Source organism: Tachypleus tridentatus, chromosome 6, assembly GCF_004210375.1.
Source record: "Tachypleus tridentatus isolate NWPU-2018 chromosome 6, ASM421037v1, whole genome shotgun sequence".
In the NCBI taxonomy this organism is placed as follows: domain Eukaryota; kingdom Metazoa; phylum Arthropoda; class Merostomata; order Xiphosura; family Limulidae; genus Tachypleus; species Tachypleus tridentatus.
In genome coordinates this window covers 88,216,550-88,238,526 of record NC_134830.1, presented here as the reverse complement: position 1 = coordinate 88,238,526, position 21,977 = coordinate 88,216,550, and the positions used below count along the sequence as shown (strand labels likewise).

The window sequence follows — 21,977 nt, the reverse complement described above, 5'->3', positions numbered from 1 at the left end:
GATTGTCCTATATCAAGATCTCATATATTTTCTCCATGTACTTATTTTCCTTTCTGTGTTTTGGTTCATTCATAGTGGTCAAATATTTAATTCATGCCCTTTCCATTTGTGTTGAATATGGCCTTATGCTTTTTATTGGGTTTGGTGGGCTTTTGCTCAAAAGTTACATTCCTAAGGCTCATTGTTCCTCTACCCTATGGATATTTGGTTTCTGCTTGACTCATTGAACATGGCTTGTACCATACCTTACTTATCTTTCAAGAGTTGTCTCATTTGGGGTTGCTTGCTTGGACATTTAGTTTAGTCATGACCCTGACTCTGTATCTCATTTACTTGTGGATGTTTTGTACACCATTTGCACAGTAGTCTCATCATACTCCTTTAAGTTTTGAAAACATGGATCTTTTGATACCAAGACTCTGTCTCCTAAATGAGAGGATTTGTCTCTTTTGAATACTTTTTTTCCCCTCTTGAACAAGGATTCAATATCTTTTTTTTATCTCTAGCTGTGATGGTAGATAACTATATCCCACATGACTTTGACCATCTCTCTCACTTCAAGTGAACTTGCATTTGTTTGGAGTCTAAAAGGCTAATTCGTAAGCCTGAGCACCACTTATGTTCGCTCATTCAAGTTTGCATACCTTTTGGTGAGTGCAACACAAGTGACACATTGGGGTACTTTGTTCTTGACTGTCAACCAATGCTTCTTTTCAGATGGGATGCAGTTCAGAATGTATGATCCATTTCTAGAGCCTGGTTTACAGAAATAATTATTTCTTTACAACTAACTCCTAAAGGTGTTAAGCATGCTTTTCAATTTCTGTTGTTTCATCTGTTTGGTCTCATCATAATCTATACAGTAACCTCCTCTGTCCTTTCTTTCATTAAACCACAAGGAGCACTTTCTCTTGGGATCTCTGTTTCTTTGCTTTAGATTTTCTAAATTATTATCTTTTATTCTACCCTCTGTCTTGATTTAAGAATGTTCCCTTCTCTCCAGTAGATGACACACTGTGTGGATTTTCCCTTTCTGATGTTATGTTTTTTAGAAATAAGCTTATCTTTGTAATTTCTTTGTCTACTCTTGCCCTAACATCAGTATGAAATTCTAGCAATTCATTGTGCAGAGAGAGATGATTAACATTTCTGAAGTTAACACTTTCTTTACATGAATTTTTGATTTAAATAAGTATTTCTTTCTCTTTGCACAACCTTCCATCTTTCCTCTCAAATTCCTGTATACTGCTTTTACATTGTTAAACTGCTAGTACTTAATTAAATTACTGTGCTTGGAAGATATGCCACCTTTATTCTGATGGAGGGTTGTAGTCTGATAATGAATACATCACTGACTGATGCATTACATGCAAAATGTTGGGTGGGTGCTTTGTTTAAGGCTTGGGCATATGCAAATATATTCATGCCAGTGGTGAGCAATAATAGCACTGCTCTGTGCAGAAAATTTAGTGTCTATCCAAGAAACCTTTTCAGATAAAGAAAATATGAATCTAAAGTTTTCTATTTATTTTCCTCAAATAATCACGCAATTTTCAAAGAATTAATCCTTTATAAATTTAAATATAAATTTAATTTTGTTGCCAATACTATCAGATATATAGAAATAATGCTATTAAATATACATATAAACCCCAAATATATAAATGATTTTTGTTTTTATCCTGCCAGTTGCATCATGAGAAAAAACCTAATATGTATGTATATATTTTTTTATAAGGAGGATTATAATTAGTAATCTCATTTTGGATATTTTCAGCTATTTTTAAGATCCTAACTTCATAAACATTTGCAGGTATGTTGGATTTTTTTAGGGCTTTTGTACAAGTGAATGAGATCCACTCTTAAGAGCTAGAAAGATACTTCATACTCCTTCAAGTTGTCACAAATATTAATTTTAGAGTAGCACTGTGAAGAATATACTGGGTTGCAGAAACCTTAATCATATCAGTAAAACTGATATATTTTTTACAAATCATGATGTAAATAAATGTGTGTGTGTGTAGAAGAAACAACATTACTTGGTTCTTTTCGCTTGTCTGATTTTGGTATATTTAGATGAAACTTATGAGTCTTATTGCTGTGCTTTTAAACAACTTGATTTTTTAAACTGCAAAATTAACTATTTTTGGTATATCAAACATAATGTAATAATACATTTGACATCATATTCTAGAAGCTGCACATGTCTGTACAAATGGACTGTTGATGCAGCCTTTAATTTTGTAATTGTAGAATTAAATTCAAATATCACCATTTACTTTTTTGTATGCATGTGTTCTGTAACATACTTATCACGTACTTACAATATTGCAGGTCTCATTGAAGACGGACTCAGCAATGAGAACCAACATCATGATTCAACATCATCAGACAGTGCTTTTGGGGACTTTGCTAAAATGTTGATGGGAAAGCGGGATTCTTATACCAAGAATGGATATGATCTGGAAAATTCTACCATTCCAAAAACACAATGTTATGAACCAGTATCTGTTTCCCTCCAAAATAATATCTCAGGAAATCACTCTTTGGAGTTAAGAACTTCTGAGCCTTCTTCTGTAATGACTTCCTTGAATGGAATCGAGTCTTCAGAATTACTGAAATACAGACCTGGGCTTGAAAACTTTTCTACAGTGCCAGCAAAAGAGTCTTCCACTGTCTCAGCAAATGGCTTTTTCACATCTGATTCAAGGTTTCTTCCCAAAAATATTGCAGTACGTTCTAGTATAGGGCAAGGACAGTTTGAAAGATGTAGGAAATATGAAGTTGAAAAGTGCTATGAAACTACCCATCCTTTAGTAAACAAGGATTTGTTTACAGCAAGTCATGAGCTTACTCCTCAAGAAAATAAAAGGGACAATATTGCATTTACAGATAAACTTGATATGCCAGATGCTCATACTTGTCCAAGGGAGACAGTTTTAAAACAAAATTATTTTTTAAAAGAAGAGACTGCAATTGCAATGAAATCTGGTTATTCCACACAGTCTTTTCTTGCATCTTTACCTTCTGGAACACCTACATCTGTGCCAAACTCTTCTTTAAGGTCGGGCAAGAGCAATGTGTCAACTGAAAAAGAACTACTTGTTTTTACTAAATCTGATAGCAACACAAATAATAGTTCTGATAAATATGAAGAGATAATTAATATGCAGCAAGGTAATAATAAGTACAATACAAAGTACATTGAAACAAGAACTTCATTTTCAGGTTACCCTGGTTTTAGAAATGTAGCTCCTTTGGTAAAAAATAACTTTCAAGCTTTTAAAAACACATCAGCAATTTGGACTGCTAACCAGAATTTACATATGCCAAGCTCTGTGTATGGTACTAAAAGAGAAAAAAATAAAATAGAATCTGTACTTCATGGCATAAGTATGCACCAACTTTCTGTGGATTCAAAGATTGTCAAGTCAGCTGTGGAAAAGGAAATGCTTGGATTCACGTGTTCCAATAATGGAATACTTCCTACTCTTGGAAACAAAAAAGAAAATTCTCACAGTAACAGTGCCAAGACACAGTTGACAGAGATTTCATTACAGAGAAATGAACTAGACAAAGAAGAGAGAGTTACTGATGATAAATTTGACTTAAAAGCTGGAAATGTGGTAGACTTGCATATTCTTCAGGCTGCTGGTCATCTAGATTGTATTTCCAAAGAGAATAGTTCTTATTCCATATCTTCATCTGAGTTTTCTGAAGAATGCAGTGTAAGTGATAAACCTGCTCACTTAAACTTACAAAAGGTTTGGACTAATAATCAAATGAGCCAATTAAACCAGTCAGAATTTCAAAGTCCAATCTTAATGAAAAGTAATAATACATTAGAACTTAAACATCCACAAAATCCAGAGGGCAGTATTATAAAGGATCTATTATTAAAAACCAGAAACTCTAAATTCTCTCTCGGTACAGAGAATAGTGAATCATCTATAACTCAGTTCCATGTACTGAATACACAGAGGATATTCAGGTGTAATTCATGTAATGCTGTATTTTCTAAAGAAAGTAATCTATTTGCTCATGAAACCAGTAACTTAGAATGTATTGATACCACTAGTGATGTGCTGTTTCCAAAACAGGGTTCTGATTTTTACTCATGTTCATCTTCTAGTAATTTTCTCAATCAGGATCCAAAGAAAATTGGTGCAGAGTTTACTGACAAAGAATATGAAGAATATCAATCCATTTTGAATTCCAATAATTACTTGGCATCTCCCAAACATCAAACATCATTCTCTTTAATTCAAAAAACTCCTCCTAAAAAAAGAAAGTTCCCAGAACAGTTGCTTGATCTAAGTTATGATAATCCCGAAAGCAATCAACAAGAATGTCAAGAATATGAAAAAAACAAAATAAATGATAGAGTGAATCATAATACAAATGACATCCTGAAAAGCAATACTCAGGCAAGATTGAAAACGATGAAAGATAACTTACTCTTTGATAAAGAACAGGCTATGACAAACTCGGAAATTCTTATGCCTCCAGTTTTTGAAGAAGCAAGATCTCCATTAGCTTCAGTACAAACTGCAGAAAATCTGGTTCTGTCCTCTGTAGAAACTAGTGCTGAAGTTGCTGTTTCAAAAGCAAGTGATTCAAGTACTGTTTCTACTTCATGTTGTATAGTGAAGGATTGGCAAAGAAACATAAAGGTTACAAAACAAGATGAATCAAACACACTTCTTTCAGCTCTCCACTTCAATAAACTTACTCCTAAAATATCAGAAAATTTAAATAGGAAAAGTGTTATTGCTTTTCCTGATAAGTTGCTTGAAGTAGTAAGTCCTATGCACCATTCTTCACTTAAGAGAAGTGATAATAGTAAAAAACAATCATTATTTACTTCTAATGTGCCAAGTTTACATTGCCAGCAAGATCATGTGATTACTTCCAATGAATTTGCAGACCATAAAGCTATAAATACTGAATCAAGTGTGATGGGAGAGCCCTTTAAATTACAGAGTTTGGTTTCACACAGTGGAAATACATCAGAGAAGGGAATGTTCTTCAGCAGACTTGAACAATCTCCATCACTAATTTTGTTATCACCTTCCACTTCAGACAGCACAAATGGGACAATTCTAGAATGTCAGGATAAACCAGGAATGGGTGCATTAACAGAACCTTTGGAATGTTCAGATACCGAAAACTCCAACTCTTCAATCTCAGATATTCCAACTTCATTTAAACCAGTTGAACTTTCTAATTATGGAAAGAGAAAGCGAGTTTCAACTAACCTTGAAGATGTGGAAAATGATAAAGTTTCTAAAGTGAATTTGAAGAGACCAACTTCATTGCCACTTAAAAAGAAGCGGGTTACAGCCTGTATGATTGGTTCTACTTTGATAAGCCCTGAAACTCCTAGACCAAGGAAATCATGCATTCAGCAATACATTAATGGCCAAGCTTATACATACCTTGGACTAAAGTGTTCAACGCGTTCAACTTTTTGCTGTAGCTATCGACCACAACCTATGTATGTTCCACAGGACACAGACCCCAAACTGTCAATGTACTGTAACTGGCAGGCAGTTCCTGTGAAGAATAAAATACTAAACTTGACACCAGGACAACACATGGGGCTTTATGATTCACGACAGTGGTTACTTGAACAGAAAATTATAATGTCTCAATCACTGTCTTTCCAACAGCTTATCAACACACACTCTAGTTATTGGATGTATAGCATGCAAAAACAGTTAAACACAGAAAAGTGTCATGCTAATAAGCCATTTAAATTGGATCAATCAAATCATGAAAGACAGGATGAGGTAAGTTTAAAATGTTGTGTTCAAATTCCTTTATGCAGTAGGTTATTCATAGTATATAAAATATGATGTTTGCTTTGGGAGTTAAATTCTATGATGATACATCTGTACTTTTAGAAACCAGCCAGTAACATTTTGTAGCAGTCTGAATGAAATATTCATCATCATAATCAGAGCCAAAATTCTAGCAAGTTCAGACTTGGGTTTCAAGCTGCATCTTCCAATTTATATAGATATGCGTGTGTGCATATGCACATACAAGTGAAGGAAACTATAAAATAAGAGAGTATGATATCAGTGCCTTTACATATAGTTAGTGTTTAAAATAAAACAGTTATTATTTTGCACAGTACATTATAGTTCCTTTCATTTTCAGACATTTGTATATTATAATTACTGTGTTTTTCAGTTTCATATAACTAAATACTTCATGTACAATGTTAAGCTGTAAAAGCTGCTTTATTGGCTGGTTAAGAATGCAAAGAATAAGTAGTTAACATAAAATAATTCATCAAATACAAATGTACAGTACACTGCTTATTTTCTCTGTGCTAACTTTGCATGCATTTAAAGTGTTGTATGCAACTTCAAATAAATGTTTGCTAAAATTTGACCTAATAGCTATAAGTGTTACTCTCACTATGGGATCTGTCCCAGAACTGACCTCCTAACCATTTTTTGCTTGTTATAGCTTTCATGCTATAACCTTTAATACAGTAAGTATATCTTCATGAAATTTTGTATTATAAGTGCACATTACAAGGCTTTCAAGTACAAAATATCAGAGCTTTTTTTTTTATCACTTTTTAAGATTTTTTAAGTAATGATTTGCTCATGTATTAGTTTTCAAATGGTGACTATACAATATGCAAAGCAATTTAGATTTTAAGATTAAAAATACATTTATACAAAAACTTTATAACCCCCAGATAATTATCAAAGGATGTTTTTAGAAAAAAAATATTTGTTGGTTCTACATGGCCAGGTGGTTAAGGCACTCAACTCATAATCTGAGGGTCGTGGGTTTGGATATCTGTCACTCCAAACATGCTCATCCTTTCAGCCATTGTGGCATTATAATGTGACAGTCAATCCAACTATTCATTTGTAAAAGAGTAGCCCAAGAGTTGGCTGCAGGTGGTGATGACGAGCTGCCTTTTCTTTGCAAAATTAGGGGCAGCTGGTGCAAATAGACCTTGAATAGCTTTGCACAAATTTGAAAAAAACCAATTGATTTGTTATTTTTACCACTTTATCTCTGTAAAGATTTAATGAATTTTATAGATCTTGTAACCACTATAAAAATATGGGAATAAATAAAAATTAGTCATTCTTTGTTCTAGAATGACTACAAATTATAACGTAAATGTATAGTCTAAATAGCTTAAAGCTCTTCACATTATATATCTATATACATTTATTATTTTTACTTTACTGCCCTATCAGCTATGTCTGACTAACATTACAGATGTTGCAATGATGTGGCACATCTACACTTATCTTATCAAATCTAAGAGTTTTAAACTTAACCTTTACAAAGTAATGTGTCTTGGCTGTGTTCTAGTGGACCAGTATTTTGTAAAATACAATCACATTTCAGTGATATACATTATATATGTATATTGATTATTACTATTTACAAATAATATCTTAAATTTCTATTATTTTTCAAAACATAGAACAGTAAATAAAGAAATGTAGAAAACAGTTCTCTTATACTTAGAAATGTGGTACTTTTTTGCTGACCGTTATCAAATGTGACACATGGAAGATGTAAAACAAAATAATTTATTTTTAGTTTTATATATGCATTTCAGAACAACAACAAAAATCATAAATTACTATATCAATACCACACAATTCCAGTAGTAAGTAAAATGTATTTGGTTCTTACAAAAGTATGATTTATTTGAGCTTACAAATGTTTTACCTTACCAGTTGGAATCTAGCACAAAAAGAAAGAATTTCCCATGCCAATACTTTGCAGAGGCTGAGAAAACCACTAGTAGGAAATTCTTAGCTTTCAGTTTGTTATACACACATTATTATCCAAAGTAGATGTACATAAGCATGTATTTAAAAAATAGAAGAGGTAGGCAGGGCCACCTTGGTTGATTCAATAAATATATTAATATTTCAGAAAATAGAAAGATAGGAGGTTCTTACATTCTGGTTTGTGTTTATCAGTAATTTGTCAGAAACTGTAGACTTTATATTTAGACATCAGAAACATCTAATTTGAACCAAATTGCATTCAACATACCACATGATACATAAAAATTGATATTCAGGATTTTTCTATCAATATTTACTTTTAAATTAAGTAATTAACTAATGTATGATACTAAAACTTATAATCTACAGTTTGATACCAAATCTATTGACATACATTATTCAAACAGTAGTTCAATAAAATTTTGAATGCAAGTCAATAGATGCAATAACTTGTATTTTGACCCATGACCATAGGAAGATTCATTTTGATAGGGTTAATGTTCTAACCATTGTCAGACCATATGATTCCATGAAGTACATAATAGTCATTTATAAGCAGTTTCTTCACCATGTTTCTTACAGTTTTAAGTATGAATTAGTATTAAGCTTAAAATAGAGTATAGTATATTAATATTAAGGATGATTGAGATGAATCTCATATTTAAAATCTTTATATCCTCAAAATTACTTATTCTGGAGAAGCCAGATTTAACTAGATTTATTGAAAACAACACTAGTATTGATTTTATTTGTTGTATTTCTTTTGTTTTTTCAACAATACAAGATTGTTGATTTGCATAAAATGCATTTCAGTGAGCAAGACAATGTATTGGTGAATAAAAACTGTTCAGAACACTTAGTTTATACTAGGTTCATTTAAGGATAAGCTTATTGTGCTGATAAAATGCCTAGTATCATGTCTGAACTACTTTAGATACTACTTTTATAGTTTCCCTAGGACAAGTAATCGTTTGGATATAACCATTTTACCTGTTGGGTTTTCTTTAATTGTAAACCTAATACTAACAGTTGGTGTGTTAAATAGTGTAATGTTAAGATAGTGTACTCGTGTATACTTTACAATGGACATATTTTCAATATTAAGATATTTTGTTTAGGAATTACAAGTTTTGTTCTGTCCATTATTGTATGGAGAAGTGTCTACTTGTAAAGGAATGTCTCATATATTGGAAAGTGTATAGTAATTTAAGCTATTTTATAGGCCTTGTTTAAGTGGCAAAAAATCTAGTAACCAAAATTTTACAAATCTTTCTATGGTTCCTCTATAAATTATCATCCATACATCTGTGGACTGTATGCTCATCAAAATTTAGTTTTAAATATAGCAAAAACATTTTTCAGTGATGTCGAAAATTTGTTGAGAAATTTATATGCAAAAACAACTCGTTTGGGTTGAGAAAATATTTTACATAGAAGAGCGAACAACGTTTCGACCTTCTATGTAAAATATTTTCTCAACCCAAACGAGCCATTTTTGCAAATAAATTTCAAAAACATTTTTATTCATTTACCATAGATGTACTTTAATATATACAAAATATATACTTAGTATTCTTATGAATAGCAGTTGTTTGAAATGCTCTTCAAATAAAAAGAAATTTATTCATTATTGTATATCACAATCTCAGTTAATGTTTTAACCTTTCAGTTTGGTACAGGTTTTGTTGCTGAGAAGTATATATTATTACTGCACTGTTATGTTCAACTGCTTAATTGTGTGTGTTCATTGAGTCAGTGTTAGTAGTATATTTGTTTTACAAAAAGTCTTATTTATTTCTCTTAACTACATCCATTGTGAATTCATTTATATGTACCTAACCTTCTTATTGAAATGACCAAGACTGACCTCTCAGTAAAAACCAAAAACAGAATTATTTTTTTTTTAATTTATCCATTGACAAAGAATATTATTTAGATCAGTCCAATGCAGAGGTAAATATTCATAAAAAATTCAGATTTTTTTCTGTAGCCATAATTATGCTCCTAAAATCATTTTTTTAATTTTTCACTGTCTTACCAGTTGACAATAGCTCTGTAGCAACCTATCTTCAGTAACAAAGCCAAACAGTCAGTATACAGTTTATTGTTTTCCATTATTTTTATTCATTTAGTTTTCTTTGCATTTTATGTCTTTTTCTCATTTCTCATGACCCAAATATTTCCTACTGAATTTTCAAAATCATCCCCATATCTGTTAAACTTATTTGGAAGAATGCTTGCCTCTTATGCAGTGTACACATTAAAGGCCTTATTTTATTCTATTTCTCTATAAAATTACATGTAGAACACAAGAGTGATGATATAGTCACTTAATTAATCTTACCAATCATTAGAATGGGAGGGGTTAGATAATTGAAACTTTTTTAAACTACAATACACTGTATAATAAAGGTTTGTTTTTTTTACTAACTGTACAATGTATTCTTTTTACTCTTGTAGTAACCAGAAAGTTTATTTTAAAGGCTATGTATGTTTACCTGGATATAGTAAACAGATACGCTATCTTCATAGAAAGAGTACGTGTAGATATGTAATGCACATATGTACTGTACTATAGGTATATTGGTACAATAGTACTATACCATGTGATCAGTGCTGTATCCTATCAGAATGTTTTGTTTACTGCTTATATGTTTATTGAATTAAATCAGTATCATGTGCAGTATTGTGGAAATTTATGCTGCTACAAAGTTCACCTAATTTTTGGTTCATCATTCATACATGAATCATTGTGAAAGTTTTTTTTTATATAAAGTTTATCTGTAATGACGTGATCAAATTGCTGTATTGTTCTTTGTAAGTAATGATAATTGAACCCAATATCAATAATTTAGAAAGTTTTAGCTCATTGTAAACTTCCTTGCATCATTTTTGTTATTGATAATAAAAGTTAAAACATTTGAAGGAGAGTACCAGAAATCATTATCTCAATCTTTCATGTTTAACATTTACAGTTATTAAGAATAATGTTTCTTTTAACAAGTATTGATTTCAAGAGTTTAAGAAGTACTTCCTTAGCACAAAATGATAACTGATCATCAATTTTAGCATCTTGTCATGTTTGTAAATATTTGTAAATACAGATAGGTGGTATCGATCTTTCATGTATTAAAATAGACTTGCTTTGGCATATATTATGTAATATCTTTGGTGTATTTATATTTAGTCATCCTTTGATCAATTTTCAGTCACATCTTTATGCCAACTAAGAAATCTGTTTTTTCCAGTATTTGTTAATGAATTTCTGTTTGCAAAAAAACATTTCATTTGTACAATCACATTCTTTATGTTGCATGTGAATTGTGTAGTAGTAATTAATACTGAGAAAATATTTTCCAAATAGCATATTTGCTGATTTTATTTCAAGCGTATTAATATTAAATTTTTACCTAATATGCATAAATGTCAAAGCATTTGCATACTTATTAGTATAACAAAAAAAATGACAGTTTAGCCCTTTAAAAAAAAGTACCTATATTTTCTAAAGTGTATGTCACATTCAATGTAGCACTGAATCTGAAGCCCTTTTTTATTTTACTTTCATCTTGTTACACTTGTGTCGATGTATATACTACTGTGCAAAACATAAACCATGATTCAGTTTCCTGTGCAAAAGGTGTTCCTGATGAAATGTAATAATAATGCCTTATTTATTTGAATACCTTCTAAATTGTATCTTTGGTTTAAATTAATTTTCAAAAATAAGATGTAAGAATGGCAGAACTGACAATAGTTATGTTTTTGAAATCTGGAGTACATAGCCTTTACATCTTAAAATACTGTTACTGTTACACTGACATCCAACATGAAATAACATTCCACATATTTATTAATCTTCTATTTTTTAGGTATTAAAACAATTTTCCTTGATCATTAGAGTTATTTGCTTTTGTCAAAATTGGATAAAATTTTCTGGATTCTGTCACAATAATGTGACTGCTTTCAAGTACAAAGTATGGCTCTGAGATGGATGGCTTCAGAGAAAGTAAGATATGGCATAATAGCTTTACTTAATGAGGACTAGAGTCAGTAGAAAATACAAGAATTGGAACTCAGAAAATACTTAAAAGATACAATGAAACTGATAGCACTGATAACAAGAGCAGGTCTTGAAAGACTACTTAAGCATTGTAGGCTTACTTCACTCAAGGACAAATCTAGCAGATATCTTGCTGCAAACCATCAAGAAACCACTGGTGTTAAAATTGAGCTTTCTACAGTGTGATAAAAATTACATCACGAATGGTTGAAAGAGTAGACTGCAACAAGAAAATTTCTATTGTGGAAAGGCAACAAACAGAATAATTTAAGTTTGCCAAAACAAAAATTGGCATATGTTGAGAAAGAGTACTTTGGTCTTATGAATCAATAGTTGAGATTTTCTAAACTACTGTATGTATGTATATATATATAATCAGTGTTTTTCACAGGAGTGATAGGGTATTTAAAAAAAAAAAATTGTGCATCTTGTAGAGGCGCAGCCAAGTATGAAACTGTTTAAACATAACTGAAGTTTGTAATCACTACTGTATTTGATAGAGTTTAGGTTCATCCCAGTAGAAACAAAAACTCATTCACCATGTTGCTCCTTATGGATATCATTTAGTAGAACAACATTCATTTTCCAGCATGATAACTATCCAGTGATATAAAAAATACAGTAAAACATTATCTAAATAGAAAGGAAGAATGAAGACCTCAGTATTGTTGTTGGATGTGTGTGAAACTGTCATAATAGAGAAAACATGAAATCAAAAGAGAAATACAGTGATTTCAGCAAAGGGTGGCCACACAAAGTGTAAGAGAAATATGTTCTAAATTGGTTTAATTTGCATTTGTATTCTCAAGATGGCTGGTATGGCATTTTGAGAATACATTTTTACTTCAAGTAGGTTTCTTGTCATCACGAATTATATGCCTTTGTGTTGCCCTAAAAAAAATGGAGTTCTGAAATACTTTACTAAAAAGGAACTATCAGTAAATTTGAATTTAAAATACATTGTGATGACTGTGTGGTCTCTGATTTATACATGTAACTGTATGTGTATGAAATCAGTGTTTGAATTAAGTTGCAGTACATTACTGGTCTGTTTTGTATCTACTAAATTGTCTGACAGTTAAAATAAATGTCCTTTTTATGAATTATGAATAAATGCTAATTTGCAAAAAAATTACTGTTTTTGAAACAGTTTAAAATAATATAGTATATAGTATTATTAGATTGTTTGAAAAATAATGCCTGATTTTTATGTTAAAATTTTAGTCATTCATTAGGGATAAGAAACCTTTTTTTTTCTTTTTTATGACTTCATATATATACCATTGAAAAACTAAAGTTTCCTTCTATTTAATATTGCTTTTATTCTTTCTATAACTTTATTTCTAGTATTTCAGACCTTTACAATTATTGATGGAAAAAAAGTTGTGCATCTTTTTTTTATTTTTTGCATGAATTCAAACTTGGTCATAGTACATCACACATCACAAACAACTCACAATATTAACCAGGTATGAGGCAAAGGAACCACTTCTGGACATACAGTATTGCATTAGCTCCAAAAATGTCATAATGGAGACATGAGTCTTGAAGATGAGGGCAGAGAATGTCTTTCTGGTGTTGGAAACGACAAACTGAGTTGAAAGAAACCATTGCCAAACTGTTCGAGAAATGACACAAGGATTTGGTGTCAGCATTTTCACAATTTTGGGCCATCTCAAGCAAATTGGAAAAGTGAAAAAGTTTTACAAATGGGTTTCCACATGAACTCAGTTAAAATTAGAAAAACTGCCATTTTGAACTGTGCTCTGTGCTGATTTTTTTGCAACAAAAATGACCCATTTCTTGTTTGAATTGTCACTTGCGATGAAAAGTGTATCCTTTATGACAACAAAAAGAGATCTGCATAATGGCTTAACCATGGTGAGGCTCTTAAACACTTCCCAAAGCCAAAGTTGCACCAACAGAAGATTATGGTCGTAGCATGGTGTTATGTGGCCAGTATTATCCATTACAGCTCGCTCAAGCAGGGCTAGAATATCACTCTGAAAGTTTACTGTCAAGAATTGGAAGAAATTCATAGAAAATTGCTTGAAAAAATGCCAACATTAGTCGATCAAAGAGGACCAATCTTGCTTCATGGTAATGCTCAGCCACACATTGCTCCAGTGACACTGCAGAAGCTCGATGAAATGAGCTACAAAACATTGCCTCATCCTCCTTCCTCCCAAAATCTGTCTCCCATCAAATACCACTTTTTCAAACATTTAGATAACTTTTTACAGGACAAAAGATTTAACAACTGAGTAACAGCAGAGAATGGCTTTAAAGAATTTTTGAGTTCTAGGACTTCAGAGCTTTATCGTCATTGCATAAATAATCTTGTTTCTCATAGGCAAATGTGTATAGATTCACTAGGTTCCTATTTTGATTTATAAAGTTGCTTTTGAATTTTTTATTTCTTATTACAGTTAAAATTTTAAATCTGCCATTATTTTTCAAACAACTTGATATTGTACACTGAAAATGCAACATCAGATCATATAGTTTGTCCATTTTGCTTTAGGTATAAATGTCTACTAGAGAAGTTGTATTTTTTGTAATGTTAACATGTTTTGTTGTATTATAGTATATGCTTCTTGATTTTTATTAAATAGAAAATAACATTATTGTGGGAATATTGCAGTGAAATTTCATTAACTTATTGGGCAGATAATTATCAAAGTTCAAACTGACAGTTTTCTTTAGCTTGTGTTTTTTTAAATTAAAAACTTCATATAAAGGTGATATGGCCTGCTTCTGTCTGTCATAGTCTAGTATAGATGTAGTGTGTATCATCTTTCTCACTGAATACACTTGCCTAGCTTGAAAAGAGGTAAAATTGTTGGAAGACCAACATGGGTAGAAAACTTATTTTGATCATCTTTGTAGGTAAAAGAAATTATAATAAACTAAAATATGAACTTTATTGCCAACTTATTGAAGTATTGATAGTTCTAGTGCACATGATTTCTAGCAAAATATTAGCTTATCACTTTCAAAATTTATTTACTTAGGCTGTTTTTTTGCTTATTACGTACTACTTACTTTAGAAGAGCACACACAAAACAGTTCTTTTTTTCATACTATGATTTTACGCATCATTGAAAATCTTCAAAAATATAAGGATCAAACTTTATCAGTTACAGAGGTAAGTATTATTTTAGCTGAGAGACAGAGTAATACAGTAAAACCTGTCAAAGGCAGAATCACATGGGACTGAGTAAAATTTCCAATTTAGATATAGTAAATATGCATTTCCTTAATTATATGTAATTTTTAAGCAGAACATTGGACTTGCTTGACTCAAGGGAAGTAAGATGTTTATGAATAAAGTTATACTGTTTATGCTATATTTGTTAGAATAAGAACAAAAATAGATATTCAAAATGTACACTAGTACACAAAATCTTAAATTTATTTGACAAAAGTCCAATTTCAACTGTTTCATTTTTTTAATGGGCTTTCTCCTGTGGCAAAAAGAGAACGCCAATGCTACGGCTTTTTCATAAATTCATTTTACCCCTTTTTTTTTGCATACAATATGATAGCAGTAATGTAACTTAACACTGCGATGAAGTAGAAATTCTATTTCCTCACTATTTTTTCCATTTTGTTCATCTTTTGAATCTCTCACACTGTTACCATCTTGTGATTCTATTATAGATTTTAAATAAATGTCATCAGTTTCTTTTAAAACATTCTTGTCAATGTTCACAAAACTTTCTGCATTCACAGAATCATCTGCATCAGTCTTCTCTGTCACAGTTTGGATTTTATTAGAATCATCATAACAATTTTAAAAAAATTAGGGTATTTAGTAGCTTTTTTTAAAGGAGGATATAAAGTAAATTTTAAAATTTGGGAAGATAGGAATTTATTTTTTTATGAGAATTATTTAAAGAGTAGAATTTTGCACTTAAAACAAATATATTTCTACAAATTATGAATCTAATTAAACTGCAAAAATAATGACGGCAGGAAAAAGAACAAAATATATTTAACCAATACTTACTGTAACAAAATGTCCAAGAATTTATTAATATGTAAACAAATTATTAATTAAATAAGAAATTAATATTTAATCAAAAACATTTTTTCTGTCTTACTCAAGTTCTAATCCTACTTGTTGATAGTAGAGGTAGGTAAAAAATAGTTTTCCATCCTCATTATGTAGGTTCCACCATATAGAGGGCCTTTTATAAGAGAAATCTTAAGATAATGCTGCAAACTTTTGATATTTCCAGCTTGGACAGGTTTCCACTCTATGCAGTTTCTGGCTTAGACAGGTTTTACTGTATATTAAAAGCAAGCATATATGAGATTGCAGTTAGATTCTTTAAAAGAATGTGAGAACTCTGTATGGAGAAATCTCTTTCATGACACTTTATATTACTACATTTTTCTAAATAGTGGTGTGAAAAAATCTTGATTCTTTACTATATACCTGGTTAAATGTATGTTATATGAATTTTTCTGGAGTGTGTTTGTTATTTATGAAGCAAATGTTATTTGCATACATTTTGTTTTAATACTTAGTACTCAGTAACAGTTTATCGGTATTAATATTCATGTCAGTTAGGCATACACCTACTTATTTAACAATATTCCTGTTGTTTCACATACAATTTTCGTATTTCAGCATTGTGTAAGTTGTCTTTCCATATGAACTTTTCCTCAAAATAATTTCTGTCATATGAATTGCTTGTAAATGTTAGGTCCATCTACTTTTTTATAGTTCAATAATTAATTATCATAGTATGTTCTGAGTAATTGATTATAAATTTGTGATTAATGTATTTAAGTTCATTGCAATTTAAATAATATTTTTAGAAATTTTTCATTTATGAAAACAAATATATCGTGTTTGTTGGTGTGCTTCTTTTCTGTGAATGTATGTAAGAAGTAAATTTTATTGTTAACTTATTTTGTGTGAAAACTGATGAAGGTGAACACATCAATCTCTGATGACAGTAAAGCTAATACTGAGAAAAACAACAATAACTGGAGAAAAAACAAGATAGTTGCTGCAAAAGAAGTTACAGCTGAATGGTATGTTCTATAACCATAAAAGTAATTGTATGTTGTTTGTGATGATAATACAAGCTTTGATTGCTGGGCTGTTACATACTGAATATAAATTTATAATGATGAAAAATACTTAAGTATTAGAGGTGGGGGGTTAATTTGAAAATCAGTAGAAGCAGTTACCTATGAATAATGAATTTGTGGTACATAAAATAATTGATTAACCAGAGATACAATTAAATTGGTTGTCTGTCGTGAAACTAATTAAACTAATTGAAGTTTGTGTTTTTTTTATTATTCCAATTATTCCAAATATCTATTTATCAAAATATTGTCATTATTTTTCTTTATTATCTTTGATTAATTCAAGATTTTTAAGCTTAATCACTTGATTGAAAAATTATCGAGTAATCAAAATTAGGATTTTTTTTTATTATTACTGTTTTCAGTTATTGAAACTATCTAAGTAATCTGAATGTTACCATTTTGTATATATATATATATTGCTAAGCACAGAGTTATACAATGGTTTAACCATTCTCTTGCCCTCTGCAGATATTGAAACTCAATTTTTAGTATTATGGAGCATTGTTTTGGTTTGTTTTCTTTAGCTATCTCGTGATGATAATTAATTGACGAGTCAGAGGATATTAAGCAATTAGCAAATTATACTAATTGCCCTACTCTTAAGTCCAGTAGGTATAGTTTTTGTAGTTTGTATGAATCAAGCTCCTTGAAATATGTTTTCCAAGTTACAGAATTATTTTTTTTGGTTTTTTCAGTTTTGGTACAAAATACCAAAGCTCATTTCTTTTGTTATGCTTACTTTTATTTACTGTAAATTATATTATTGCAGAAGTGTATTAATAAATAACTGAAATTCTAATTAATAATTAGTTTTATGGAAAACGTAAGAAGTTTTAAATGATTCTTGATACATGTATGTGTATAAATGTTTCTGAAATAGTACTACCTTCTCTCACCCAAAATTAACTTCACCTTGATTTGCCTTCTAAGCATTGCTAAAAAAAATTTAATAGATCAACATTTTATTATACCCTTTTATTTTCGTGCCATTTCAAAACACACATCATATTTTTATCCTCCACCAATTACATTCTACCACCTTTACTAACTTTATGTATCTCCCTCTTTTATTCTAGAATGATCTTCACTTTCTCAGTTAGCATTATAATGTATAGATGTGTATTTACTTTGCTTTATGTCATGCTTTTTCTTTATGGTTACATTTTGGTACTTCACCCGTTTAAATGTCTAGTTTTTTTCTTTCAAATTTTAGTTTTATTTTAGGAAAATTTTTTTTGCAATTTTAATTTGAATTACTAATTCTAATTTTAGAGTGACAAGGTTCTTGCTAAAATTGAGAATAGTAATGTCCCTAGTACCCAACAAGGTTGGCTGACAATACTTACCAAGCTCTATCTGTGCTTTTCTTTACTAAGTGAGCTTGTCACCTCTTGCTTTCCCCCCCCCCCCCTGTTAGTTACTCAAGTTTGTAAAATTGCAGGGCTTTCCTTGGTTACCTTTGAGTCTACTTCTTCCTTAATGGCAGAAAGGTTGGGGTGGGGGGAATGCTTAGTTTTTCTTCTTCACATCATATTACTTGTTCATGCTGGGAGGTTTTCTGCTTTATCAAGTGACAGGATAGATAAATCCTTTTAATTAATTTTTTCCCAGCTATTTCTCACCTCTATGACTGATCAGTCACTGATCATCGTTATGTCTTGTCATTCGACTCCAGGTATTATGTGGATCACACCAACTTCTTTCAGGGTGATGGTATTCAACTCTGTATTTGTTGAGATTCTTCAGTTTTTCAATATTTATTCCCAGTTACTTCAACAAAGTGAATTTGCAAATATTCATGCTGCTTATTCTTAATTTTCTTTACAAGTGAGAAAACATCCGAGTCACATCTCATCAAATTTGTCTCATTGTTATATCTTTTTCTGTATAATTTTCTCTACAAGTGGGCTTTCTCGTCATCATGGATTTGCTATTGCATTGTTTCCAGAGCACTTTTCCTCAGGATTCCTCAACATGCACTATCCCCCAGATTTTCCTTGATATGGAATACTTACCACACCCAGGAAAGTATAGTTAAATTGGTTGTTAGTGTGGAATTGGACTGATAAAAGTATATCTGTATGGGCAACACTTATCACAGAGTAAAATCCAATGAAAATAGAGGTAGGAGACTGTGTGAAATAGAGAGACAAGAGGAGGACAAAAATACTTATTCCTTCTTATAATCCTGGAATGGTAGACAGAGGTTTTTCCTCCAGAGTGTTCGAGTGTATTTTCCTCCACACTTGGAGAAGAGGCAAAGTTGGGGACCCTCCTTCCTTGGTCACTGGATGTTTTTTCCCTAGATGTCCATAGGATAAACATCAACCTCCACAGGATCCAACTTCTGATACCAGTTCAGATTTGATGCTGTGCTCTCTGGTTGAGGCATACATGGCCTGTCTTTTTATCAATGTATATTTGGTATATTGTTCATGGAAGGAGGTCCACTATCTTCTCATAATTCCAAATGCATAGAGGTCCTGTTCTATGTCTTTGGTTGAATACTGTATCCTATGCCCTCTCCATAATTCTGGAGACAAGTGAAGTGCTCCTTGCCAACTCGGTGAGTGAGGATGAATGTTTATAATTCTAGACTGTATGAGTGCTGTTCCTTGATTGAGAAAGGCATGCATGATCCCATCATTCTGAGCTTGGGATGTTACCTTTAGAACTTCTTCAGGTGGAGGAGAAAGTTTGCTAACTTTTTCATCATGATTCCAGTGGCTCGGAACGCATAACCCTATGGCTACAAGTTGAGATCCAATCAAAAGTATATATATCTACAACATTGCAGTCCAACAGCCTTAGCCACTAACATGGAATATAGGGACTAAATCCCTTTAATTCCAATCATGAGTTATGAAACCTTAGCTATCAATAATGATAATTACTTATGCACCATTTTTATCTTGGTACACCCCTTTTCTAAGCAGATCCTATCAGTACGGACAATGCCCTCACCTGCTCTTCCACCTTCTTAATAGGATTCCATCTGTGTGTCAGTGGATGGTAATTATGTTTTGGAAGTTAAAATTTTCATGAATTAAAAATGTATTTCCAGTAATACTAACCTCTGCTGACACTCTTCCACCTTTCCTCCCCACTAATAATTGGTTTTAGTGACTGTGATATTGTAACTCTTGAAAAAGTATTTACATCATCATAGTGAGGTGCTTCTATACAGTACCAGGATAGAGGGCTCATTGACACAAGTGTAGTGTGTCAAAAGGCCAAGAATCACCAAGAACATTTAAGTGGGGTATTAAAGACTGGATCAAGTAAGACCAATGTTTAGATGGACAAAGGGAAGGCCAAGGAATAGCTATGTGTCAGTGGAAGTAAGTATTATTGAAAATAAATTTTCAGTTTAGGAAAATATAAACTTACCTTTCTTTTGGTCTCCTTCCACACCCTTCAGTTCTATGGGTGGATACATTCAGTAAGGATTGGAGGGGCATTCATTTAGATACCTACTCTTCTCTCGGACTAATCTCCAGGGTTATTCCCATCATCTAGTTCACTCCTTGTTATATTTTGCTAGTTTCTCTGTATTATTCAGTTCAGACAGGGTCCCCTCTCCTGTAGTCCTTACTGGAGCAGTAGCTCCTGCTCTTACCTCAGTCCAGGTCACTTCTCTGACTTTTGCAATCAGTCACATTTCATCCAGGTGTCACCGCACTCCACCTTCTTGTATGGAGTTTGTCTGGAATATTGCCTCAGCTCGAGGACTTGCTCATTGTGTAGCATCTTTTCTTACCCATACCATTCATCTTTTTTCATTGTCAGTATACCAAAAATGTGGTCCTTTTGCTTTTACTTTTGTCCTTCCTATCACTTTGTCCATGTTACTTACTTGGTCGTTTGATCAGGGTTTCTCTGTGTCCACAATTTTTTAGTCATTGGGCTTCTTTGTCAAGCAAATTCTGTTTCTTCCAATTTTATTTGGTTTGTTTTGAATTTCGTGCAAAGCTACACAAAGGCCATTAGCACTAGCTGTCCCTAATTTAGCAGTGTAAGACTAGAGGGAAGGCAGTTAGTCATCACCACCCACTGCCAACTCTTGGACTACTCATTTTACCAATGAATAATGGGATCGACTGTCACATTATAATGCTCCCATAGCTGAAAGGGTAGCATGTTTGGTGTGTCCAATTTTGTAAAATTTTTGCCAACCCAATTATTTCTTTCCTTTTCCACTCCTTTCATCTGTTCATTCTCCATGTCCTTTTATTCTTTCAGATTGGGATCTCAGTATTGTTCTTCTTGCCTTGTCTGGTTCTCCCTTTGACCACAGTGCTATATGATTTTTATACCATCTTTCTCTTAACACACATTTCCTTCTTCTGGCATGTGGTTATCTTTGCCCTGATGTGTATGTCATTAATGTTTTCTGTATTCCTTACCATTCCTCTTATTCTTTATTCATATTAGACTTTCTTTCTTAAGACAGCTGCTGCTTTTTTTCCATTTTCTTACCATCTGTTTCTCACCTGTACCTACACTTCTCCATCCTGTGCATTCTCTGTATTGTTATCTTGTACAATCTCATTTTGTGGCTCTCATTCCTACCTATTTATTCCATGGAATACCTCTGTTGTCCTTTCTGGCTGGGTTCTCATATGACTAGCATATTCTGTATTATTTGTGGAAGGTCTCCAGTTGCATAATATTTCATTGCACCAAACTTGTTACTTAAAGTCTTTAGCTGATCTACTTCATCTACCTTTGGAGAAGAGGATAGGTATCTACCTCTTCTCACTCTTCCACTGATATACCAATGTTTTTGTTTGTAACTGCCAATTTTCAAAAGTAAGGATTGGTGCTAGAATAGTAGAAGATACCTGCACTATTATGGGTGGCACAGTATGATTGGAGGAAGATAGTCACACGATATGCATGTTCTGAAATGCTCTGAAATTAAAATGGTGTAACAGAGTAGAGTGTTATTAGTGAAAAGGTTTTTAGCAATGCTTTTGGGCATACCAAGATTGAAATAGCTTTGGGTGAGTGAGAGGAGG

At 31.9% G+C, this 21,977-nt stretch overlaps 1 protein-coding gene across 12 annotated transcripts in view; it reads left to right on the top strand.

Moving 5' to 3' along the window:
* The window catches only part of LOC143252978 (uncharacterized), a 63,163-nt gene that overhangs the window by 18,488 nt on the left and 22,698 nt on the right, over positions 1 to 21,977 (top strand). For all 12 annotated transcript variants that reach the window (XR_013029279.1, XR_013029280.1, XM_076505963.1 and 9 more), the window contains 2 exons: positions 2,335 to 5,792; positions 16,790 to 16,893. Coding sequence is in view for 10 of the 12 variants with exons in the window: in XM_076505959.1 (XP_076362074.1) it covers positions 2,335 to 5,792; positions 16,790 to 16,893 (3,562 nt within the window). In the remaining 2 variants the exon portion in view is untranslated. The remainder of the gene's footprint in view (positions 1 to 2,334; positions 5,793 to 16,789; positions 16,894 to 21,977) is intronic.